Here is a 26,361-nt window from a genome sequence, read left to right on the forward strand (position 1 = left end):
GAGACTGCTGCAGTAAAACATCCATCCATCATCTCTACACCTTAATCCTCACTGGAGTCTATCCCAGCTGATTCAGGGTGAAGGCAGGTTCACCTGGACAGGTAACCAGTCTATCACAGGGCTACACTTAGAGACAGACAACCAAGCACACTCACATTCACACCTACGGACAATTTAGAATCACCAATTAACCTCAGCATGTTTCTGGACTGTGGGAGGAAACCGGAGAACCCGGAGAGCACCCTGCACGGGGAGAACATGGAGACTCCACGCAGAACAATCCTGGGTGTCCTCACCGGGACGCCAACCGGGGATCTTCATAGACTGGTTACCTGTCCAGGTGAACCTGCCTTCACCCTGAGTCAGCTGGGATAGACTCCAGCGACCCTAGTGAGGGTTAAACAGTGTATAGATGATGGATGGATATCACGGCTGATACCTACATTCGGTGTATTTGAACAACGCCTAATCCCTCAGAGTCAGATCACCACGGGTACATGAGGGTCCCCACAGTGGGGGTTGGAGCTCAGTTCAGACTCCATTTCTCCAGCTGCTCCGGCGCTGTGACCATCCAGGCGGTCCACAGAGCGAGGCGATTCGTCGTTGGACCGACGGCTGCAGCAGCGAGCCACCACGTCGGCAAGGTCGGCTCGAAAAGACAACGTGTAGAAGCCGTAGATGACCGGGTCGCAGCACGTGTTCAGGTTGCCAAAGACAAACAGTATATGGTGCACGTACTCAGGCGTGTGCTGGATGATGGCTGGCTGGAACCAGTACCAGATGCCCAGCAGGTAGTAGGGCGTCCAGCAGATGACGAAGGAGCTGACGATCACGATGGTCATCTTGAGTGTCTTCATCCGGGCTTTGGGTATCACGTCTGTCCCACTGCGTCTCAGGTGCTGCTCGCATTCTGCAGGAGCACAACGTGGAAGAAACATCAGCATGAATCATATCAGAGGTCAGAAATAGTAAATCCATAAATGCAAAGCTATCTCTAAAAGCCTTGTGTTGAGATGGGAGTAATCTCCTTTAGGGTTTGGAGGTTTGGGAGACATGCGTTTATGGCAAATACCATCTGGTTATACTTACATGTGTTTAGTGAAATATTTGCCATTAGCTGTGCTGTCTGGACACGATGTGATAAAACATGTTTAATAGCTGCCAGGGCATGAAGTCCTGGTTGGTGTTGAGAACCAATTAGCTGGTACATGTTTCACACAAGCATCAACAGTACAGTCTAGTCAAAGGAGGATTAGTTAATACTTTAAATTATTATAATTAAAATTAGAAGGGGAAAGTAAATTAGCAAAACTCCTGTAAGTTTGAGGTCAACTTTTGGTGATGCACAGTTGGCCAATAGAAGTCCAGCTTTAAGGAGCTCCCCACCAACATGGAGCTGAGGAGTCTGCAGCTCAGATAGCTGACTGACTAGCATTAGCTTGATCTCCTATCAGCTACAACTGGTGGCTTCATGTCATATGACCAGGCCTTTAGTCTTAAGAGAAGGTGGCACCAAATTTAAATTTAAAGAATTAAAAACTTCACGACATCCTGTGTCTTTGTGTTTCGGTCCTGCTGGTCAGTAGATAGTGACCCCAAAACGTCTAACCGCTGATCACCAGGAAAACTGTCTGCAGGATAAATTAGAACCGAAGCAGGAAGCGGATCTGTAAACTGTGATGGATGTTTACGGCAGAGAGTCAATATGTTCATGTTCATCTCCATTTTCCTTCTCTGAATATGTTCGTCTGTCCTGGAGGTTTCTTTCTAACCTGATCGCTCCTGTTTCTGGACTCATTACTGTCACCTCGGTCCCTGACAGTGACTGACTTCTTAACAGAAACAGCCGAAGAAGAACAGTGATGTTTCTCTGCATGTGAACTGGGACTATCACACATAAATCTGCTGTGTGTAGTTTTGGGTAGACCGGGTTTAAAGGATCCCCGACTCCTTGTGAACGTCCGGGAGTCACACACCTTTGCTCCTGTGCATCTGCCCGTTAATCTTGGTGAGGATGCGGGTGTAGCAGAAAGTCATGACAAGCAGAGGGAAGACATACAGCGTCACAAAGTGAAACATGTTGTATGCTGTCTCCTGCCAGTGATGCTGGAAGCTTCCATGAGTCACACACTGAGTGAAATCCACCCCATCTGCTTTAACTGCCCGAAAGATGAAGAGCTGAGGATGAAGAGATCGCAGAGAGATGAGCGGTGGATCCATGCAGTCACAGGAAAACACATTTGTTCTGAATACACACACATCTGGGTTTGTTTGTATTAAACAAACCACACGATGCAAAACCTTCGAACCTCCATGTTTGTGTATTAAATTCATTTCAACAGCAATGTGATTTTCTGAAGTATGGAGCAGTGAGAGCGCCAAGTTACAAAAATAAATCAGTAAAGGAATGATAAAATAAAAGTGGAAATAAAAAGAAGAAGAAATAAAATGAAAAAATAAATAATGTGGCAATATTAATCAAAGATGAATCCATAAAAGAAAAGGCTGATAAAAATAGAAATATAAAGACAAATAAAATAATAATAATACTAATAATGATATTTTTGTATTTTATTTTTTATTGAGTTTTATTTTATTTTATTTATGAATATATTTTTATAATTTTATAATTATAATTTTCATTTTTAGTTTTTATTTATTTATGTGCACATTTTTCCGTGCAAATTTCCTTTGCTATTAAAGCGACATAAAAAATAAGTAAAAAAAAATAAGAAAATAAAAAAATAATAATGAAATAAAATTAATAAATAATGATAATAATTTTTAAAAATTATTTTAAAATAATAAATTAATTAAAAATACAAAAAATACAAAAAATATTATTGCTTTATTTATTTGTATTTATATTTCTACTTTTATTCACCTTTTCTTTTAAAGATTAGTTTTTGATTAATATTGCCACATTATTTATTTTTTATTTCATTTATTATTCCTTTCATTTCCACTTTTATTTTATTATTCTTTTATTGATTTATTTTTGATTAATATTGCTTTACATTGCCACATTATTTATTTTTTATTTCATTTATTATTCCTTTCATTTCCACTTTTATTTTATTATTCTTTTATTGATTTATTTTTGTAATTTGACTCTCTCACTGCTTCATAATTAGTGTTACACCAAAAACATAAAGTTATGCAAACGACTTCTTTCTGACTTTTCTGAAACCAGACTGTGGAGCAAAAGCAAACAGTTTGTTAACTGGGCCTTCGTCAGTGAGATGGTGAGACTGCGACAGGGTTTCAGTCACTGCCAATAGACATATAGACATATATAGATATCGATATATCATATATATGTATATATATATATATAGACATGAATTTACAACAGTGGAGCTAAACTACTTCACATTAAAACATTTCTGACAAACAGCGACCACCATAAAATCACACAGAGTGGGTCGTACAGCAGCAATGGTTTAACGGCCACACGGTGATCACTGATGGGCCAAACAGGAAGACGTTGCTGAGGTCCTTCTCTACATACTGCTGATAAACTATGGGCGTATATTGTATGCATGTTTCATTGTCAACAAACCAACAATAAATGTAGTATAGCAGCAAGCATTGTGTGCATGTTCACAGCCTGATGGACCTCATTCCTCCTCCACTGGTGGTGAAAACACGTCAGTGATTTCCAAACTGAATTACTGACTGATTTACTGACATGTGGACTGACCTACAGTTCAGTCAGTGAGTGTTTGCAAGTGTTTGTTGTGTAAATCTAAAACATTAATCTTATATCTCTACTTTGGGTCAGTGTCTGTTGCTGTAACTGTGCTGTACTACTAACAGCTACTGGACTTGATTACAATGCTTCTGTGTTGTTCATGCACCTGTAAAACGATTGTGCTTCCACATGAATGACAGATGAGGTACTACACGCCAAATCCTCTCAATAATAACGTCTGTGGACCTACAAGCCCTTTACAGTGGAGAGCACTGGACTCAGACCAGCCAGTGGAGCCCTCTGAGGAACCCAGGAGTTACTGTACCTGTGGAGATGCCAGCAGCAGACTGAGAGTCCAGGCCACCAGCAGCATGCGTCTGTTCCTGAGCCCGGCATCGAGAGAGTCCAGAGGATGGAGGATGGCCCTGTAGCGGTCCAGACTCACCACCACCAGGATGAACGCTGCCGAGTGCATGGCGAAAAGCTTGAGGAAACACATCAGCTTACACATGACATCTCCAGCGTACCACTGCACCGTGATGTTCCAGATGGCATCCAGCGGCATTACCACAAACGTCATCAGCAGATCTGCTGATGCCAAGCTGGCGATGAGCGGGCGCAGGTGTTTAGCCAGGCGATAGCCCCGCCCCCAGCAAACACTGATCAGCACCGACAGGTTACTGACGGCTGCAAAGACAAACAGCACCAGGGTGGCCGCCACCCGACATTTGGCTGCCACGGTGAAGGACGGAGCCTCCCAGAGCGGAGGAGAGGGTGAAGCAGGTGAGACGGAGACATTCTGTACAGGTGTGGAGACCCACAAGGACAGGTTTCCTGCCATCCTGAGACACAAGGAGAAAACATGTTAGACAGACAGAGCACTGTGATGAGTATGGTTTGGTCTGAAGGACAGGATGGGTTCAGGGTTGATCTTATTAGCAAGCTTTAAAGGAAGCAGTTTCCAGAGAAGTTCAACAGAAAGAGAAAAACAATCATAGTTTGCTTATAATGAAAATGACATCTTGGAATTTGTTGTAAACACTCACACAATGATGCTGATCAGACTTCCTCTATCAGATAGCATGTTTTGTTGAGTCGTAGTAGTCATACTTCAACCTTATTCATCATTTAATGTCATGGTTTGTTCATTTGAAAATGATTTTTAGATGTAATCATTTAATTAAAGATTACAATATCAAATGAAATCAGAACTGTTGGTGCTTTTTGCACAAGTGTTTCATTCACAAAAATGTTAGGTCAGATTAAAAAGACCTGCAGAGTCCGACGTTCTGCTCTCAGAACATAGCTCCATAGAAGACGAACATATCAACAACATCACCATGCTCCCAGTGCGTCTCTGAACTTCACTGCATCGGTAAAATCATGAGGATGTTTTTGTCGTTCATGTTCTGTATTTCAGTGGTTTTAAGCTGCAGTTCTTTGCTCTTTGGTTAAAGTCACAGAGAGCATCATAATGACTAGAAGACGACAAGTTTCACATAATAAAATAAAATATATAAGATGATGATAGAAAAAAACAAAATGTCAAGAAAGCAGTACAGATGAATGGAAAACAGACAAATAGAGTCAATAAACTGAACTAATCTCTTCAAATTCAAACGTATATTTCATGTTTATTTTACCTACATGCCCCCATATGATCATATAAACCACACCACTGACACACCAGCCACCAGGTCTGACTGTTTAAAACTAACACAGCTTCTATTCTGCCTGTCCAGTCGATCAGAGTAGATTAGGCATCAGACTTTACTGTAAATGATGACTGACCATCAGGCACATCAGCATCTGTAACAGTATTATAGGAGACACTCATGTGCAAAACAAGCTGTTATTAAACTGCCCTCACACCAGTCTGGAGATCAAGCTATCCTGAGTCAACACATTATTTTAAACAAACCCCTTCAGCTTTACTCCAGACGTCCAGATCTTTGCTGTTTCCACCACAAGAGTCCAACCCTGTAGCTGGTTTCATACACTGACTCACTCTGATGAGCTGTGGTACCAGCGGGCTGCTGGAGGAGACGCAGGATCACTGCAGCTCCATGTGCTGCCTCATCACTCTGCCCTCTCAAACGCGATACAGACGTTTTTACATCCATCCATCCATTATCTATACATCTATCTATAAATCCTCACTGGGGTCGCTGGAGTCTATCCCAGCTGACTCAGGGTGAAGGCAGGTTCACCTGGACAGGTAACCAGTCTATCACAGGGCTACACTTAGAGACAGACAGACGTTTTCATTTATGCATTAAAAAAAAAAAGAAAAAAAAAAGGACTGGCTCGGGTCTCCTCTTCCTCCTTTCACCAGACCCTCCCTCCAGCCCTCTGCCCCCACATGAGGATCCGCATGCCGACCAGCTGATGCTGACTTAAACACACTGAACCCATCTATTAGCACATTACAGTGAGCTTACTCTGAGCTACAAACACACAAGCAGCAGCAGCATCTTGCCTGGAACAGAACTGTGTCGGTCCGCTGGTGGTCAGAACCCTGCGGGGTCCGGGTCCGGAGCGGAGCTGTCCAGCGTGCTGAAGCCTCGGTGTCCACAGGCCGTCTGTCCTCGGCCGGCTCGCTGCACATCTGATGCTAACTGATAATTGGAGCAGATTGGTGGGACCTGGACATCGCCTCCATTGTGCGGCTGCACCTGGCCGCCAGCAGACAGCATCACTGCCGGTTGGTTCATTACGCGGCTGACGCGCGTCCTGTTGCGGCAGCAGCAGCACCGCGGTCTCGATGGCTCACACACGATGGCAAGCTTCTCTGTGCAGGGATAAGGATCTGGATCTGAAATCAGCTCTGTGAGGACAGGATTCCTCATTATAAAGCGGTTTAGTGGACCGGGTCGCTCTTTGTTCTGTAGTTGTGAAACAACAGCTCTGCTCAGCGAAACCAGTCACATAAAAGAAACCAAGACGCCTCATAGCTGCGGTGTGTCCTTCCAGCTGACTCCAGATGTAGAGTTTCCATTAAAATAAACCTCAGCCTGATGCAGGAGAATTAATCTGTAGTGTAGTAATTTAATCCTGGGCTGAGCCACCTGATGTCATTTATCCTCAGAACTGACTGAGGTTCTGCGTTTCTGACTAAAATGTTTATGAAATGTCACAACATGCTTTTATAAAAAATGTTTTTTAGCTGCAGAAATTCCCAGTGAAGCAGCAGAAAGGGAAGCAGAGGGACGGTTGCAGTCAGAACGTTAGACACAGTGAAAGTAAAACGAGCTCCTTGGTTCTATTTATTATCTATTGGTTCATCTTATGTTCATGTGTCTGTTGTTGGGGAACACATTTCTGTTAGCAGAGTAACTTCAGCTCAGCACAACTGATGAAGAACAACCTACAGGTCAAAGGGTTGTGGTTTGACTTCAGAAGATGTGTTTACATCCCTGAAAGGTTCTCTGGTTCAGGAAAGATGGACTCAGCCTTCCTTACATGGTGTGAAACACGGTACAGTTACGTTTCAACTTAAACCTATTTACAACAAACCAACTAGAAAAGAATCTGTGTTACATTTGTGCTACTTCTTTGGGGGAGAGAGGAGTCGATGTTGATGAAGGTCTATTCCTCATTGCAGTAATGGACTTTCATCTCCAAGGCAGAACCCCCATAAACTGAACATCCTGGAGAACACACCTGCTAGTCTGAGGCTTTTCCTTTACTTCTTTACTGCAGCAGACTTTATACCTCACTAACAAGCATCTTTCCTATATTCATATTTAAAATTCTTCAACATAGCCACTATTTGATGACAGCTGCTGTTGGTAAGGTACTTCATGGTGTCATTGCCAGGTGGGTCCAGTCAAACGTTACCTGGTAGAACTTCTTGCCTTCTTAATGAGACAATTCATTACTGAAGTAGTGCTGCTACACAGCAACAGTTTAGTTGGACTTACGTTCATGCCTGATGGGACTGTTGTTTATTAGCCTCCACGATCAGCTGTCCTGAACCAGACTGAGATGGTTTGGGTCGAGGTGGAGTGAAGCCGCCAGCTGGGTGCTCAGTGTATGAAGGCAAAAGACTTCAGGTGACAAACTCATGAAGCTGCGTACAAACAGGAGTGTGTAAAGTTGGTATTAAAGCGGTTGCTTTTAGGAATCTAAATGTAAGCTGCGGCCCTTTTGGCCAACCGGTACCAGTTTGTGCTTCAGGAGACCCCTGAGCCAACCAGGCCTGAAAAGTCTCCTTCTTCAGCCTGAGGCTTCCCTCACCAGCAGGTTGTTGGGTCGTCGCCATGACAGGCACCAGTGACCTTCTGGCTGCAGCTCCTAGAGCGATAACAGCTGCGTCAAACATTTCATTGTTCCAAATATATAGAATGTCTGATAAAAACATTTATATATCTTCGTTCAACATGTACCATGATGTTTATATGTACATGCTCTGTGGGTTCAAACCAAGCAGTGCAGCCTACAGAGCTGTGCCCTTCCACACGTCTGCACTCACTTCAGTTTTAATTAAACGTTTTGAGAGACTGGTACTGAGGCACCTGGATCACCTGGACTTTTCCTATCCAGAGATCTAAACGTCCTCATCGCCTGCTTACTCTGGCCACCACCTGTCTGACCCCCTGCCTGCCAGCGGTTCTCTAAAATCTCATATATCTTTCCATTACCACTCCCAACCAAGAGTTAATGTACTTGGACACTTTTATTACGATGCAGAATTTACTGTCTACTTATTGTAAGAGATTCTTATTGTAAACTCTGATACAGTTTCTACGACTATACATGAACTCAGACTTTAACTTTCTGCACATAGACAAGTCCAATCAAATCCAATCTTGAAGGCCATGTTTATTCCCAATAGAACACAAAGTAAGCTAACAGCTGATGTCATGCTAATTGTGGAGGTCAGGGTTTGGTTATATCTGTTTCCTGTTGTTTTTCCTGCTGGTCATCCTCCAACCGCCCTGCAGGACTACCTGTCTGACTCATCCTACACCTCCTGTTCATCTGCCTCTCGTTTATGCATTTATTATTATTATTGTTTACCTTTTAGTGTTTCTTTATTTCTTGCTTCAGTTAATTCCATGCCATCGTTACCCTTATGGATGTTTGGTTATTTCTGTGGTTTTGATTTGTCTGGACTGTGGTTTGTTTTGTACCAGCTTCTTGATTAAAGCTCAGCTTGTGTTTCTTAAATAAATAAATAACTGCTTTACCGATTAATTAATTCATGACAGTACAAACTGACCAGAATGGTGCCAGCAGACACGTTCAATGTTAGAAATGACTGTCACCTACAAGCCCCGGCTTATGCCTGAATATGAGCCAGTATTCAGAGGGACACGTCCAGCCAGGAGGGCCCTGCTGGAAGGTGGAAGGTGTGGTCCTCATGGATGGCATTGTTCCCAGCCTGTAGATCTCTGGCCATCTCCAGAGTTACCTTGTTCCTCTGTTTGAGTCTGGACTGTGCACCTGGGTCAACCAACCTTCAGTCCATTGCCCTGCCATGGCTAGCTGACACTTCCTCTCGTCCAGAAGAGTTCCCTGATGCTACCCCTGGATCAGAGACTGCTCAGTCGTCAGCTTCCAGCCCGTCCTCCAGCCTGTCCCTGCCAGTTCTCTCTGTCACTTCTCTCCACCTGCTGGCTGTCCTGTGTGTCTTGATTCTTCAGTTTCATTTCAGGTTTTTATCTTCAGTAGTTCCTGAGATATTTTCATCCAAACTGTTCGGATGACCGTTTTGCGGTTGGATAAAGCAGGAGACCTGGGGTGAGATAAGGTGCAGACCAACTGGGTGTTTATTCACTAGTGATGGGAGATGAGGCCTCATGAAGCATTGATACCCAAACTGTGTTGATACTGTGTCAGTGTGTTGCTCAATACTGACACCTGCTGGATCTTAAAAGTCCTTACAGGCAACCTAGTGGACCGGCTCAACTGACATTTAATGACCTGGTATGTACAATAATATAATTGAAGTTATTTTATATTGTATTATTTTATATCTTAATTTAGCTTAAAATGTGAACGTGTGTCACAACATGTGAAACTCAAAGTGAAAGTGTGGATGTGAGGATGCTCATGTGCTTGTCTGAGGCAAGGAGGGGGATATTCTATTTTAATATAAATTTTTATTCCAAAAAAATCAGTTGTTCCAATGTGTTGGCATTAAGGCGTGTTTTTGATGCAGGTGCTTCAGGAACAGGATGAAACAACAAGGAAATAAAAACAAATACCTGATTAGCTGATATAAGATCAAGATGGTCCCACACGGCGGGAACCTTCCTTTTCTTTCGAGCTCCATAGTAGCTGGAATTGTGCTTCAAAAGATCTTCTGGCAGAGATGCATCCCGTTGACAGATGCGCTTCCTGATAAACACAGTTTGGGAAACAGCAGCTGTATCGGTCACATGACTGTCTTCAACCGATATGCGATTAACTCCACGAGCTCGACACATGCGCAGACGCATCGGTGCTGCCGGACCCATCACTAACAAACAGTAAACCCAAAAAACCAACGCAATGCGGTTAACTGGTGGCCCATATTGTGATGTTCCTTCCCTCTCTTCTCTTACTCCCCCAACTGCCAGGTTTTTATAGGCAGCCCCTAATCAGCCTCTCAGGCCTGCCAACACAAGGGTTAACCTAAAATAATCAAACACAAGAAATTCACAAAAATACAACACCTCTGTACTTTTAACTATAATAACAAACATTAAAACTAAGTATTTAGTTCCTAAAAAGAACTACTGACGTCCTCATCAAATAATCTATCTACTTCATCACCTGAAGACTTTACTATCCCCCCCCTCCCCTCGTCTCCACTTGGTTTCTCCCGGAACCTTTAAAAAGGTGTTCCAGGGCATGGTGGCCTCTTTTGGCTGGAACACCTGAGGAGACAAAATAAAGGTGAGTCAGCACACATTCTTAAAATAATGCCACGTACCCACTTCTACGGTCATTCAGTTATTAATTGAGTCCAATCACTTAATCGTGTTACTAAAACTGTTATTTCTGTGTCCTGTAGGCCTTTCCAGGGTTAACACCCGGCGCTGTGAGGAGAAACCATCAAACAGCACATGTTAGCCTCAAAGCTATGCTCATTAAACTCATCCAACGGTCATCGTCTGGTGTCTTATTATGTTTACCCCAGAATGTGAACTTCCATATAGGTAATTAAAATCGGCTTCATTACACAAATAGCCTCACGTTTCAATGCACAAAAAAACATGCTGAAAATGGGTTGAAGGGTAATTGAAAAACAAAATTAAAAAAATCTAATCTCGAAGTATTTGATCTATCAAGCTGAAATTTCACACTTGTTACACATCTCACAACACATATATGCTGTTTGACCAACATTTATTCCAGGAGACCCTCTTATGACAAAGCTTCTCTTTCTTTTGACCTGGACACTCAACGCAGCTATGAATATGGGGAAGCTGAATGAGCTCCTCAGGATCAGATTCCTGCTGATTCAGTGATACGATACCAGGCCGTGGCCAGTTGGGGGCGTAATACTGCCATTTTCCTGCCATATCACCAGCTCTTCCAGCACAGAGTACTGATTATAGAGCAAAGGTGTAGATTTACCCCACCTGCTGCCACATGTTCACCTCACGCATTCATTTATGGACCTGCCTTCACCCTGAGTAAGCTGGGATAGACTCCAGCCCCCTACCACCCTAGTGAGAATTAAGGTGTAGAGATAATGGATGGATGGACTTCTCAGGAAGAATAGACATTATTTCCATAAGGTGTAAGTGTGAAATTACTGCTGCTGGTTACTAGATGTAGCTAAAACGTGAGCTCTCCTAAGCATGTAGCTTACTGACTCCTTTCAGACGTATACTCCACTCTGTTAACATGACAGCTAGTTAACTCTGGCTTCACGTCTGAATGCTCACCCTGCTCACGTTTCAGTTGGTCAGACCCAGAAACATTTCTGCATCACTGAAACATGGCACAAGTCTGAACCAGAACCGTTATATTAATGGACACAAGCAGCAGTGCTTTGAGTTGTGTGCAGTGATCTGGGGTTGAATACCTCAGTGTTGGGCTGTTAGTTATTTGGACACTTTGATCAGTTAGTTTAGTTTTAGTCTGTTATTGCATCACTGTGTATTATACATCATGTATTGTATTGTCTAGTTTCACATGAATGAATGACACATACGGTATCTTCCTGTGTCAGCACCACACAATGATCATTATCATCCTGCTGTAGGGGGCACAAGGCTCTGGCTTGTCTGTGTGTCTTTAAACCAATCATCACCATGCTGGGTGGTGCTGAGCCCAGGATGCAGTGATGGAGCCTCTGCTATGTAGCTTTAGCCAAAGTATTATCCATCCATCCATCCATTTTCTATACACCGCTTTATCCTCATTAGGGTCGCGGGGGGGCTGGAGCCTATCCCAGCCGACTTAGGGCGAAGGCAGGGGACACCCTGGACAGGTCGCCAGTCTATCACAGGGCCACACTTAGAGACAGACAACCAAGCACACTCACAGTCACACCTACGGAGAATTTAGAATCACCAATTAACCTCAGCATGTTTTTGGACTGTGTGGGAGGAAGCCGGAGAACCCGGAGAGAACCCACGCTGCACGGGGAGAACATGCAAACTCCACGCCGGGACGCGAACCGACAACCTTCTTGCTGCGAGGCAACAGTGCTACCAACTGCGCCACCCTGCAGCCCAGCCAAAGTATTACTCTCATTAAAATGACTAATTCACCAAAAGAACCAGCTGGCCGTCCTTACTGAGCGATCCTAATCCAGCTGCTCAGAGGTTGCTGCTGTTGTTCTGGTAGCTGATGACGACAACATGCTGCTGATGGTGGAGGTAGAGGAGAAGATACCTGAAATCTACATCCTGTGGTCAGACTAACCCAACACTAGACACCAGTACGCTTCATTTAACATTATTATTTAGGTGTTACTTTACTGTTTGTTTTCAATACATTAAATGTATTTTTCATATATTAACTGAGGGTTGCACAGGTCATTTAAACACCATGTTTGTTTGTTTTTTAAATTTTGGTAAATAAAAACAGTGGAAATTGTCTAGTCAGAAACTGGGTCACCTATTAATATTTAATTTATATTTTGGGGATTCAAAGAAACACAGAATCCCTCGATGCTGATAAAGACAATGTAAAGCTGACAATATGACTTAATACATGAATAGCAGCAGCTCATGCGCCACTCTGTGCAGCCACTAGAGGGCGCAGTCTCCACGGCAGCCCATAGGAACAAGTTGTGAGAGCAACAACTCCATTCAGCCTGAAACCATTAAAATGTGAAGGCCTGGGACAGCTCAGCATCACTAGTTCCTGCCCTGGACAGCAGAAGACCAGCTGTAGTGGACCTACAAAAGGGTTCCAGGCTGAATTAAATAAATACAGTGTGAAGTGAATGACAAGTATTCTAATATTGTGATGTACGATGTGGGTCAGCAAGTGTTTTATTAGTTGTGGTGTGTCCCTGACAGGCAGCAGTTTTCCTTATTTACACACCTGGTACCTGGTCAGATGGGCCCGAGCGGCCTCCCTCTGACCTGCTGTTGTTCACTCTGTCTGTCCTGTTAGAGTCAGATAATCAGCAGCTACAGTAAAACTTGCAGTGGTGTGTAACATCAGAGCCCTGCTGTCCTGCTGTGTGTGAGATCTCGGAGCTTTTGAAGGTGAGGACTTCTTTTCTTTGTCACCAGACAGCTGCCAACAGAGGGCCGCTCAGGAGTAAAGTAATGACGTTTCCTGATCATCACCCTGCGCAGCGTCGTCCGGCTCTTTGTCATGCATCAGCGCGCACACGAGCCTCCTGTACCGCCAGGACTCCGGCTTTCCTGCTAAAACCGCAGCATCCGGGTTTGTGTTGATCAGTGGAGGGAGCCGGCCCGGACCGGACGGTACCGATCGGTCAGAAACTCGAGCGATTCGGTGCCTTGCGCGGATGCAAACGAGCGCATTGTTTCTGTCGCCTCATTAGAGGGAACATGGCTCTCCATCCAGACCCAGACAACAACACTGGCACCAGCCAATCAACGCGCTCCCTGGCTTCGCCGCGGAAATGAGCAGCCAATCAGACGCCTGTCTCGCTCTGCTCTGACAATAAGCAGCCACTCAGCGCTCTGTCTGGGCTCCACGGAGCGGCCGTCTGACCAATCAGCCGCCTGTCTGGCCGCACCGAGGGGGTGAGCGTCTGCCGAGGCCCAATCAGCGGCTCAGTGCTGCCTACCGGTGCCGGGGACTGGTGGTGAGGAGCCGCTGCAGCGCATCAGGACCGGACCGTGAACCCGGAGACGGTACACACTGAGCCGAAAGGAGACACAGGTGAGTCCGAGGATGCGCGGAGGCCTGGCTCCGGGTCGGGGAACGGTTCCGAAACCGGGGCAGCGGGATGGATCCGGCGGCAGGACGGCTCGGTGGCCGCCGTGTCGGTTCGCTGCCGTCGGATCCGCTGATATGCTGTCAGACAATAGAGCGCCTTTGCTTTGCTGTTTATTGATGCAGTCTGACATGTTGGCGACACAACCCGCCGCCTCGGACTCGGTTCTGATTTAAAGGTGTGAAGTCGGAAACATTCTGCGTTAACGGTTCCCGGTAGTCGGTGTTTGGATCACAACCGATGCGTTAGTGGGGACGTTGTGATTACATTGTGATGGGAACGTTGGTGCTCGGAATGCCTCCAATCCGTTTCATTGTTTGATCCGGAGTCTCTGGGGGTTAACGCAGACAGCAGAACGAGCCTCGGTCCTCCGAACAGCCCTTAATGCTCCTTTAAAGAGCGCTCGGACGGGATGCGGGGCTTTTATCGCGGCACAAGCCGGCGGGGAGGCGGATTGAGCGGCGCTGGGCAGAGGCCGGCGCTGCTGATGGCCCTCAGCAATTAGGAGGAAAAAATTCGAAATGCATCAGCCATTTACGTAGAGACTCAACGAGCTCCATATGCACCTAAATGGCTGCCTGGCGCCTGACAGCAGTCGGAGGGCCGGGCTGCGCCGAGGCCGAGCGGCGGCCGAGCGGCTCCTGAGCGGCGGATTAGCGGAGCTTCATGTCTGGATGACGTTAGAGACCCAACCGGGATCAATATTTAATGTGTGCCGCTATTATTCTGCAGCGTTCGGTGGGTGAGTGTTGTCTCCTCTGCTGCTCTTCAGGATTCACATGAGTCACATGCAGATGGATTCACATCTGACTTCCATCACGGCGGTGGAAGGAGAGGCTGGAGCGAGGAGCACCTACAGCCCAGACTGTTGTTCATGTGGTCTTTCTCCGTCACTGAAGCTGATGAGACCTTTGCATGAAGACATATTGCAGTTTTCACTTCATTTCCAGCAGTGTTTGTGAACATCTCCATCACTGGCAGCTGCCACTGGTTGGTCACTGTGGTCACTTCTTGCCTTCCAACCTGCAGCCTGTTTGCTCTCCTCAGCAGAGCATCGCCTCCAACCAGCTGCCTGAGGTTGTCTCTTCTCCAGGACATTGTGCTCACTTGACAAACTTTCATTCGGAGATAGAGGAAGCCTCTGGCTGGGAGATAAGCGCTGGCAGACCTCGGTACTCTCAGCCCTCCACTCACACAGCGATGGCGGCTCGCTATGAATGAAAGGTCCCTGCTGTTGAAGAGTGTGAATGAACTGTAGTAGTCTCAATGATGGAGTTGTTCCTCTTCCTGTTTCCAGCCCAGTGTCTCCTAGCAGCCCCAGCAGCATACAGATGAAGGCTGCCATGCCGTTATGACAGGTTTCTACGGCACCTGCAGAGTGCTGGAGTGGAGTTTCTGCAGAATATGCAGTCGATGCAATCAGGGTTTGACGTTAGGAGTCCGTCACTGAGCTGCTCCTGACTCATTAGAGTGTTAATTATGATGGTTCATATTGGCGTACGTGTCAGGCCATTGCAAGAGCTGATGTGCTCTCTATCATGTGTACAGCATAACAAGGATGAAATAGTATTTGCTGCACCTTTCAGGGAAAGAAAATACCAAAGTACTTTATTTACATGATAGTTGGATCTTTTTATTTTTGTATTTATTTATTCATCTGATCAGGGACCGTGCATTTTCACATCCAGAACATCTGATGTGTTGCCTACAGAGTGTACAGCATTAAGCTAATTTAAAATTCCTGTCCCTGGTTTTCAGTAAAACAGACAAAGGACCAATAAAAACAGCACAGACGACGTTATGAACTGGATTAAAACCTTTTGAGACCGCAATGAGGAAAACAAAATTATATAAATAGAAATTATACAGATCCATCCATCATCTCTACACCTTAATCCTCACGAGGGTCGCGGGGGGCTGGAGTCTATCCCAGCTGACTCAGGATGAAGGCAGGTTCACCTGGACAGGTAACCAGTCTATCACAGGGCTACGCTTAGAGACAGACAACCAAGCACACTCACATTCACACCTACGGATATGAAATGGAGTTAAATCCACACCAATAACACGAGATGACAGCACTAATGAATGAGACAGAGTAGTGAGAGTGGTTCTGGTTCCGGTTCTGGAGCCTCAGAGCTGTTTTTATCACCGACTGCTGCTGCTGAGAAGTCCTGAGAATGTTTCATAAGGAATCTTCATGGATCCGACTGTAGATCAATATAAGACATGTGCTCTGGGGAACATCTTACACATGTTTGCAACTGACAAAACAAAACCAACTGTACAACAACGTGCACTACGAGTCACTGTGACTTGGTGGCTGACGTCTACTGTTGCATGAGACGTCTGTAATGTCAGCCCATATGTCAGCACGCTCATTTCTACCAACACAGCTCTATGTTTTAGTGACTAAATTGGCTTGTCTGTGTCTTTAAACCAATGGCTCTGAGTGTCAAACTTGAAAGAAATCAAAGTTTTGGCTTTAAGCTAAGTCATGTTCGCTTCTTTAAGTCAGATTCATGGTCTCGTTTGCTTCTTTTTTCATTACTTTCTTGATTTAAATTTGGTTTTTCCCATCGGATTGGATCGTGGCGGTATTCCTGTATAGCTCTGGTAAAGCTGAAGCCTGGCTTTAGTCTATACCTGTAGAACATTTACCTCAGTGCTCTCACATAGTGTTCAAACAAGGAGAGCACCCATTTGGGGCAGCAGGATGGTGTATGTAGGACTGAATGAAGGAACGTGTCGCCCAGTGTAGTGGGATGGTGGACGATCATATATCAGCCTTAAATACACCCGGAAGTTATGATAACAGGACACATTCATTGTTGGTGAAAGGGAGACAGAATCCACATGAGATTTGTTTACAGGACTTAAACTGCGTGCTTTGAAGTCAGCTGATGCAGGTTCGTTTGCACCAGGAAGGTCCAGAATCTCGGACTGGATGTCAAACAAAAACATGACAACTAAATAATCAGCATCACAGGCAAAGTTAACGGCACTGTGTAAGGGCGGCCGGGGCTCAGGTAGAGCGGCTGTCCTCCAATCACAAGGTTGGTGGTTCGATCCCTCCACAGTCGGAGTGTCCTTGGGCAAGACACTGAACCTGAAGTTGTTGCCAATGACAGCTCTGTCACCATTGGTGTGTGAATGTGATCTACTCTCAGATGTACGTCTGCTAAATGAAACTGTAAATTGTACTCGTCTGTGAGAGTTAAACACTGTGAAGGTGTGATTGGTTTGGATTTGACTGACAGGAGCAGCATACGTCCCTCCGTTATCACGTTTTTTTAGAATAACTGTTTTAGTACAAAGCTGTCACATTTTCACATCTGAGCAGTAAAATGTTCAGTTCTGTCCTGTATCATCTCAACATCTCCATCTACGAACCACCACCAGAGTTGCGGCATGATGAGGCAGCGACGGCTACGTCAAACACAATCTGTAAAAGTGCTGTTATGGCCAGATGATACCACCATGATTCTGATCAGTATTATGCTCATGATTATTCCTTGACTTTAGACACAACATATTTCTAATTCGACTCAGCTCAAGCTTTCCCCTCATTGTTCTACATTCTCGCTAATTACTACGTCTCTGCCTCAGGATGAGACTTTAAATCAGGTCCTTCTTTACCTGGATTCACTGCATTCCCTGGAGGCTAAACATAAATACACCTGCACCCAGTGGGCCTCGTTTACTGAACATCTGGTTTTCGATGGGTGCTATATTTTCCCAGTGTTTCCTGAACGCCTCACAGTGCAGGCTGTTGTACAGGATGGGTGTGCACGGAGAAGCCTCTAGTCTGTCCTCAGTTACAGATGCTCAGATGAGTCTGAAGAGTGAAATATGCCAAAGCTGGAGTGTTTTCATCTCCTCAGGCTGTTCTCTACTCACATTGCATTTTAATCTATTGCAGTCGATCGTGTTCATTTATTTGTTGGAGGCCGAAACGGTGAATGTTTGTCTAATTATGCAGCTTCAGTCTGTAACGTAACAGTAAAATTTGAAACCCAAATACTCTAGTAGTCCTCTCTGAAGCTGATTTAACTTCCATGGGCAGTTTTTTCCAGATGGATCAAGTCTGAGGCCGTTTCAGTCACAACACAAACCCTAGAAAGAGCTCCAGGTTCAGGTAGAGCAACGTCTGTGTGGCTCATACAGGCTGACAGACTGGGATGAATGACTGACGGTAGACATGTGCTCATGGTTATCGCTGTACGGCTGATAGGCCCGGTAGAGGGCCTGGTAGAAGGCCCGTGTGGTCTCTACAGGATCCTGATGGGTACTCAGTCTGACTGCATACAGGTGTACAGCAGGCATTAGGCAGCTTGTTAAGAGTTTCTAAGTGAACATAGTAGTGGGAGCAATGGTGCCGTTTTAAGTTTTGTGTTTTGGCCTTTTTGCCTTTATTTGATAGAACAGTAGAGAGAGAGACTGGAGAGTGGGGAGGAGAACGGGGGAAGGACCTGCAGAAAAGGGTCATGAGTGGGATTCAAACCCATGACCTCCACGTCGAGGACTGTAGCCCTTGTACATGGGACACCAGCTCGACCAGGTGAGCTGTAGCAACGCTGTTTTAAGTTTTACATACTGAAGCATTCGGGCCAAAATGATCACAAATGGGAAGTCCATTTATAAAAATGCCAACACCTCTTCATCTGATGTTCCACTGAAAATTAAGAAGACGTCAGCTGACAGAACCTCTGCCTGGTTGGGATAGATGCTGGGGAGCTGAAAGGAACAGTAATATGTGGCTCACAGGTCCAAGAAGCCATAACCGTGGTTCACAAAGCAGCATGAGTACGGATCAGACTTTCTTTATTGTCAATGCACAAAAACACAACCGTGAATCTGCCAACGTGATGTCGTCGCTCGGCTACCGGAGGACACAGAAGTGGAGCTTGTGAGGCAGTGACTGGTCAGTAAATACTGTAAACGTATAACTAGGAATATATCTACATATATATATATAGTTTTTCTTATATATATATATAAATAAGAAAAACTAGTGCACGGGAAAAGAGCTGAATATAGACAGTATAAAAATAACAGAGTCAGAGTAATGTATGTATGAAATATTGCACCTTTAGTGATCAGCAGCAGTGACTGAAGTATAACTAAAGCACGCCGTACATCCTAGAATATTATTCTCTACTGTTTACCAGCTGCTCAACGTCCTCCTACAACAAAATGTGGATGAAGTGTTCCTCAGAAACACAACAATAAGAGCTCGTGCTGCTGCTGCTGATGTAAACACCGATGACCTGCCTAACCCCTGTGAAGAAGGTGGAGCCGTGGGGAAATTCTCCTTTATTACATTTACTGAGCTCCTCCACTGCTCGTGTGCTGCTCCTGGACCTACAGCGGACCTTCAAGTCATGAAGTCATAAGACGGATCTGTTAAACTGCCACCGTTCCAGATACTCTTAAAAAGTCTGATATCCACCCCTCCAATCATTAGTATGAAGATTGTTTCAGGGCTAATAATTGGTGCACTTTTTACTGTCCTCCTGCTAACAGTGAGACTTCACCTCCGTCAGCTGTTAACCAGAACTCAGAGTCCAGTTTTAGCTGCTCTGCACTGACTTCCTGTGACACTTAACATTGATTTTATGGTCCTCCTCCTTTAAACAAAGCCCTTAATGTGCTTAGACCGAGCTACAGTGATGACTTCTTTGGTGGGTATCTGCTAGGGCAGGACGATATAACTGACGGCAGACAAAATGCCTCAAAACTGCACAACTTTATTGGTGCAAATAAAAAAAACAGAACAGTTTCTTTTCCATTTAGCAAGCAGCGGTTTCTGATGTGCATTAAAGCTGTACTGTACCAAATCAATAGAGCATCAGTTGTAAACTGCTTGCTGACAATTTGTTTAATCAAAAGGCATTTCAGATGGAGACGGGCCGACACATTCTGAGCAGAACAACGCATACTGTCCACAGAAGTACAGTGGAGCTGCTTTGTCACATAAAACTTTCTAAACCAAAAGAAATATCCAAGGCCGGCTTAAGGTTACAAAAACTAAAAAAATAAAAAAACACCCAGTCTCCCAAAACCAGGTGGAATAATGTGTTGTTGGTTTGATGAGGCTGAAGTTGGACCTTTTGGACGTGATGCTAGAAGATGTGTTCGGTGCAAACCCAAGATTGGGACGAATTTACTGCAAGAAAAGACACAAAAATGCAGTCGTTTTAGACAGAAGTATAAAATACATGAATAATATATAGGTCCTTCAAATGATGTCCACATGTGTGATTTGATCGGGACCGCAGCTAACTCCTGCTTTAGTTTAACAATCTATTGATTATTGAGACAAATAATTTACTCTTCGTATTGTGAATTTTACAAATGGCTCTTATTCAGCGATCAGCTTCTAGATGTAACCTGAGGTTGTTCTAGGTCCTGTATGTGGTCACTAATAATAGGTAGATGCAGGTTGTGCACGTGTAATCCTCGTACATGTGTGTTTATGTAAATCGTGGCTACGATGCTGTGCTGCTAGCTCGCTGAGAACGAGCTGCTCGCTGTCGACTCAACTGAGGCTGTCGACTTGAAGGAGCCGTAGATGTTGGATGATCATATCTGTTTCCAGCCGTACTGTCGCTGTAGTTGAACAGACGTCATTGTCTCTGCTCCGGCCTGCTGATATGAATATTATTTATACATCATTTATGCTTCTCATATATCCACAGTGTAGTATAATGACAGGTGCCCATTTCACTTTACCTGCAAGTAGTAATTAGACCATAGAAAAGTAAAGAAATGATTTAAGCACACTGGTGCAACAACTACAACATCCCAGCTGACAACATCTGAATTTCCGAACCTCCATGGCCAGCTGTCTGTCTCTGACTATCAGAGAGCAGCGTAGAGGCTGGCTATCAGGCAGCAGGTGGAGGTTCTGTCTGACATACTGTCAACAATCTTAATTCAGCATATGTTGTGCTTTTTGGAAAAATTGTACAGAACACCTGATTAAAGGTGCTGTATTTACCTACTTTAGTTTCAAAGCTTGGTCGCTGGTTTTCCACCTGGACACTTGTTCTCCACCTCCGTGTCATCGGGCTGCCTCTCCAGGGAGCCTCTCATCCTGCTCAGCCTTCACTTCAACGGTCTCAGGCTGCAGCCAGTGATGGTAGTCGATGCTCTGCTCTCTGGGAGCCCCGCTGCCGGTCACAGGGCCGCTCCAACCAGAAGACGAAGCCGGGGGAGGACCGACCCGAGTGCTACAGCGCTGAGCTCAGTCCGACCCGGATGAGATAACTGACTACCAGCACCGGCTGCAGTCCCACATGGAGAGGTTGGAGTCCAGTCGTGGGGCCGGAGACTCACTGGGGTGGGCAGCTATCGGAAAAACCACAGACAAGGAAGGATGAGACTGATGTTGGTACCTATTGTTCACCTGAAAAAAGATGATGGAGGCCTGATGTGTGGGAATGGACAGTAATGCAGGAAAACCTTGATCGGTTGGAGTTTAGTCTAGCATTTCCTGTCTAGTTCTAATCAATACTGCATTCGATACTTTGGACATAGAACTTAGTCGTTAACCTGTAAGATGGTCATAATGTGATGACAGAGGAGATGCATGTGCTGCCTCGGACGTGGCAAGACCAAACTTATCTGGACATTTACTGGTCAAAACCTCTGTTGCTCCATTTTGAGCTTGATTTTCTGTAAAATGACAAAACCATGTGAGTATCTGACCTTCATATAAAGACACCACCAACCTGGACGAGGCAGTGTTTGGTTCTTATAAAGCCACAGGTTGTTTTTAGACATATGAGGTTTCTGTTGAACAGCAACATTCCAAATTCATAATAAATTATGAGTTATATTTTGATCTTTGATTGTCTTACATTGAGTATACAAGAGTCTATATGTTTGACAGAAATATGTATAATTAACACTTAGTTAGAAGAATTCTCGTTGGTGTGAGTGTGGGGAACACCTTCACCATGCACAAATTGATTAGTGTGATCTTAATGATGTATAACCCGGTGAAGCAGTGAGCAGAGCTTCTTGAGTGTCGCACAATTAAAGGGCAGCGAGGAAGCACTTCTGCTTCCGTTCGTCTCCGACTCGGTTCAGAACCGGCCCGGCAGTCGTCAGCAGTGCAGCTGTGACTAATCAGCTGGTGAATGAGCAGCGTGCACGTCGCTGCTGCTGCATTGCTGCGCTGCATTTAGCCAGGTGCTGCACAAGGTCACCCTAGTCAACTCCTCTGAGCGCAGTCCTCCAAACGCACCAGAGGGCACAGCCGGATCTCTGACCCGAGACCGAATATGGGTCATTTATGCAGCGGTGCAGATTACCGTTTATATATGATCCTGACCAAACACAGAGGATCTCTGCTGATCAGTGTCTGCATGTAGTCCTGCTGTTACTTTCATGAATAGGTGATGATAATACTGTATTATGGTACTTCAATTACTTATAATACCGCGGAACATCTTTCCTGATATACTTAAACTTTATCAGCGTGGTAGTAATCTCTGTATATCTGCCTGTCTCAGTAGATCAGGGTAAACAAACTGAACTACATACTGTACATAAAGTGTTTTTTAACCCGTGAGGTGAACACAGCAGACGTGAACATCCCCTTTGAGGACTGTGGTGACAGACGCTGGTGAGTTTGTCGTGTGAAGTGTGTGAGAGAAGCATCAGCATGTTGCTGCGGTTACGGTGAAGCGTTCCTACAACGGCCAGTAAAGTTGCTCTGTTAGATAAGTTCTGTTGTGCTCACTGTCACAAGAGTCCCTGTTAGTCTACCACAGCGTCGTCCTGCATCCTCCACATGAGCTGTGAGCAACACGACTAACCGCTGACAAACGGCAGAAACACAGACAGAGATCAAGTTATCGTAGCCGAAGCAACAGTGGCCTCTTTTCTGGTGACTTGAGTACAGTCATGACTCGATAAACCGACACTAAAACCTTCTTTTATGCAAGGCTGTCGGAGGTCGAGATACGAGGAGGGCTTGATGCTGGAGGGCTCATTAGTTGTTAATATTCATTGTTCATAGTTGTTATAATAACTAGTAGGGCTGATGGGCTTCATGATGAATATCAGAATATCCGGTGTGGTCAGGGGACACTTCCACCCCGGAGGTGCTTAGTTCTGGCCCAGCACACAGTTGGTTCTTGCTAAGCACCAGTTCTGAGAACCTGGAAACACAAAGAACTGGTGCTACGTCAGGCTCCGGCTCCGAACCAGCACTGGAACCAGTTTGGTGGGAAAGGGGTATGAGAGTACTGTCTCAGCAGAAATCCGTTTATAGTTTGCGTCCTGGAGCTTTTTATCCTATCACATGATCTTCCTCAGCGACGGGAGCTGCCCACTTGTCTCACCTCAAGGTCTGCTTTGAAAAGTAAACCATTAATCAGCCATCTATGTTGTTAGTTAATTATCAGAATGAATGAGCTAATAATGGTAACTAGAAACAGAGTAATCATTAATTAGTCTAATGATTCTAGACTTGTTCGTTTGGACATTTCAGATCGTACGTTGTGCTACAGCTGGCCTGCTGCAGGTGGATAAACAGACTTTTCTTTCTTAATAATCCGTCTCCAGTGTTTCAGTCTAGTGTTCTGCTGCCCTCATTCTGCAGTTTGTGAGAAGAACTGTCAAAAACCATACGAGTAAAAGTTTTATTGCGAATAAAGTGAAATTAAAAATAGTAATCAAACTATCTAGTTAAGAGTACAGGACGGGATCTAACTACTGGAGTTTTCAGTATGAGTGTCTTGTTATGTTTGATGTGGATGTGCTCTATGAGGATTAGCTTCTCGTGCTATTTGACAGTCAAAGTACCCACATGAAAAGAAAAAAAGTACGATTACTCCGTCTCCCTTTAGGCCACCTTTACACGTAGCCGATATTCGCAAAAACAGATCTACGTTTTCAAACATCGTTCACACCAGATTGTTTTCAAAGAAATTTTCGTTCACACAAACCCTCGTCAACACGTTGTTAAGAGCTGCTATGAGCTGCCAGACCTACAGGGGGCAGTGTAACGAGAAGCATAAAGCCATGCTAGCCAATCAGAATCCTGGAAAAAACACAACAACGAAAACTTCCTGTTAGCAGTATACAACAAGGAAAATACTGAAAACATCGACTGTAAACATGTCAGTCCGTATATGGACGTAGCCAAACTGTAAACATGGTTAGCACACATGTGACGTCAAACTCCGTCTCCTACCGTCTACATGCAAACGTAAAGACGGAGTTTTTCCAAATCTCCACTTTGGCTGGAGTTTTCAAATGTGATGGTTTTTGGTGACTCGTAGCTTTGTTTACGTGTAAATCAAAGACCCACTGAGGTATCACCGGTTTAGCTAAACAGAGCCTGAATCTCCTGCTGTAGCTTCAGCTGTTATCACGTTTTACGTCATGAGGGGCTACAGTCGGTTGACATAGTGAGACCTGAGATCAGCGCTATGACTGCATAAAACATAAGTCAAAAGCAGCGTTATGGATGCATCACAATGTCTTTACTTTTCTACAAAAAGTCTACCTACGTGAAAGTATGCTGCATTAAAACAACTGCAGAAAGTTACTCCAGAGCGCCTCCATGTTGGATCCAGTGTTGTACGTACACATTGTCCTGAATCTATTTTATTCTTTAAATTCTGCTATCTGTGTCAGAAACAGCCTCTGAATTACCCAGGATGCCGTGTGTTGTGTGTTTGCATGCTGTGTACGGTTTCCTGGCCGTACTACGTCGTCCTATGTGTGTTCCCGTGTCGACGCTCGTCTCAGCGCCACGTTCGGCCCCATTTTAAGACGTCTGTGCCTTTGACTAAGCGTCTCCTGCTCCTGCTGCTTTTTTCTTTTTCCTTCTCTCGTTTGGCCCGTAAAACGGCGTATGCCCCACCCTGTGGTCTAGAATCCTGCACTTCGTTTCTTTCTTGTCAGAGTGCCAGCTCCGACAGAAGAGATTTTCCTCTTTCTGTTCTGAAAACAGTGCCGCTGCTCCTCCTCCCTTACCTCCCAGCCCGGCCCGCTCTCCGGCTCTCCGGCTGTGTGACGTCTTGACCACTAACAGCTACATATTAAGAGATAATTCCATACCCTGAGGTTACAAACCGGATCAGACCGGATCGCTGCGTTCTGACTGCACTCGGTTCCCTCGGCACAAAAAAAAAAAACAAAACAAAAAGCTGAAGAAAATTACGTGTCATGTGCCTTTTTAAAGGAACAGTGAGGCCACAACAAGAAGGAAGGCACACCTCAGCTATCTGCAGGGAGGAATAGTCCTGGATGTTTGCTGTAAAGATTTGTCAGATAACAAAACACATTTACATTTTTGGGGAGCAGCTTTTTTCTCAGTGGCGATGCATAAATGTGATGTTTAAGACCTCTCACTTCAGCACAAAGGACCATCTGTATACTGTTCTGTGTGTCAGGCGGGTTTATATGTTCAACCATGCACACATTGCGATACGTACTCTGGTCGGTTTGATCTAATCTGTTTGCAAACCAGGTGGTTACGTTGGTTCAAAGTCAGTTGGGGGGGAAATCACTAATGGTTCCTTGTAGGGGAAACTAGAGCAGCGCCGGGTCAGAACAGACCAGCTCTTTGCTCATCCAGACTACTGGACACTCAGCACTGACGCTGTTGTGTTGTTAAGCCGTTAACATTTGACCTTTTAGCCAGTGTCTCATTAGATATAACCAGCAGCGTTGGAGAGTTAACCAGACATGGCTCTGTTCATACTACAACAACAGCCAGCTGCATTAGCCTTTATATTGAACACAGAAGAGCACGAGGGAAACAGCATCTAGTTACAGATTACCGTAAATCCTGGACGATTGAGGCACCTGAATATAAACTCCACCCACTACCTAAACCAGGTGTGGACATATACAGGCTGCACTGATCTCTAAGCTGCAGGTGTCCACGTTGGAACATGAGATATTCACACAGAAAGATGTTTTAACCTTTAGTTAAATACGTAGCGGTAACATCCACAGATACGTACCGTAGATGCTTTTTTCTGAACAGCGCCTGTAACACGGCTGGTTAAGGAAATAAAACTCCAGCAGCCTACCAGGAAAAGTCACTGATCGCTATCTTCATCTTCCTCCTGCACTAAAACCACTAAAGTCGTCTTCTTCAGTGTCTTCAGGAGTTGAACAGCCTCAGAGTTACTCCGTCACACACTTCTACACTATGCTACTGCTAGTAAGAAAGAGATGAAAGCCAGTCGATGTGTCAGTCGTGCAGTTCTGTGCATACGTCCAATTTTACCAACTTCATTGTCAGAGTTCAGTCACTGGGTCATGTGAG

General features: G+C 44.9%; 2 protein-coding genes and 1 long non-coding RNA gene across 5 annotated transcripts in view; 1 reads left to right on the forward strand and 2 right to left on the reverse strand.

Annotated features, from left to right (window-relative positions):
• Positions 1 to 479: 479 nt before the first annotated feature.
• LOC103357128 (gonadotropin-releasing hormone II receptor-like) lies at positions 480 to 4,535 on the reverse strand. The gene is made up of 3 exons (XM_008281539.1): positions 4,020 to 4,535; positions 1,977 to 2,178; positions 480 to 910 (listed from the first exon to the last, which is right to left on the reverse strand). The coding sequence occupies exons 1-3, from the start codon at positions 4,533 to 4,535 to the stop codon at positions 480 to 482; spliced, it is 1,149 nt and encodes a 382-aa protein (XP_008279761.1).
• A 9,363-nt stretch (positions 4,536 to 13,898) lies between these two features.
• The window catches only part of gatad2b (GATA zinc finger domain containing 2B), a 40,177-nt gene continuing 27,714 nt past the window's right edge, over positions 13,899 to 26,361 (forward strand). The window contains exon 1 of the mRNA XM_008281213.1: positions 13,899 to 14,005. The gene's annotated coding sequence lies outside the window, so the exon portion shown is untranslated. The remainder of the gene's footprint in view (positions 14,006 to 26,361) is intronic.
• Positions 18,868 to 25,220, reverse strand: LOC103356879 (uncharacterized). 3 transcript variants are annotated; one of them, XR_520165.1, is made up of 4 exons: positions 25,143 to 25,220; positions 21,068 to 21,413; positions 20,607 to 20,711; positions 18,868 to 20,229 (listed from the first exon to the last, which is right to left on the reverse strand). It is a non-coding gene; the product is annotated as an uncharacterized LOC103356879 (long non-coding RNA). The 3 variants fall into 3 exon arrangements; XR_520164.1 differs by having other exon boundaries at positions 25,059 to 25,207; XR_520166.1 differs by lacking the exon at positions 25,143 to 25,220 and adding an exon at positions 24,590 to 24,706.

This window comes from Stegastes partitus, unplaced genomic scaffold (assembly GCF_000690725.1).
Source record: "Stegastes partitus isolate 25-593 unplaced genomic scaffold, Stegastes_partitus-1.0.2 Scaffold6, whole genome shotgun sequence".
Classification (NCBI taxonomy): domain Eukaryota; kingdom Metazoa; phylum Chordata; class Actinopteri; family Pomacentridae; genus Stegastes; species Stegastes partitus.

Bases quoted from the DNA above. Each gene is read 5' to 3' on its own strand.
- LOC103357128 (XM_008281539.1), bottom strand. From the start codon at position 4,535: ATGGCAGGAAACCTGTCCTTGTGGGTCTCCACACCTGTACAGAATGTC. The intron at 2,179-4,019 runs GTACAGTAACTC...CTTCATCCTCAG, and splicing joins TGCTGCTGGCATCTCCACAG to CTCTTCATCTTTCGGGCAGT. The intron at 911-1,976 runs GTGTGTGACTCC...GTGCTCCTGCAG, and splicing joins GCAGATGCACAGGAGCAAAG to AATGCGAGCAGCACCTGAGA.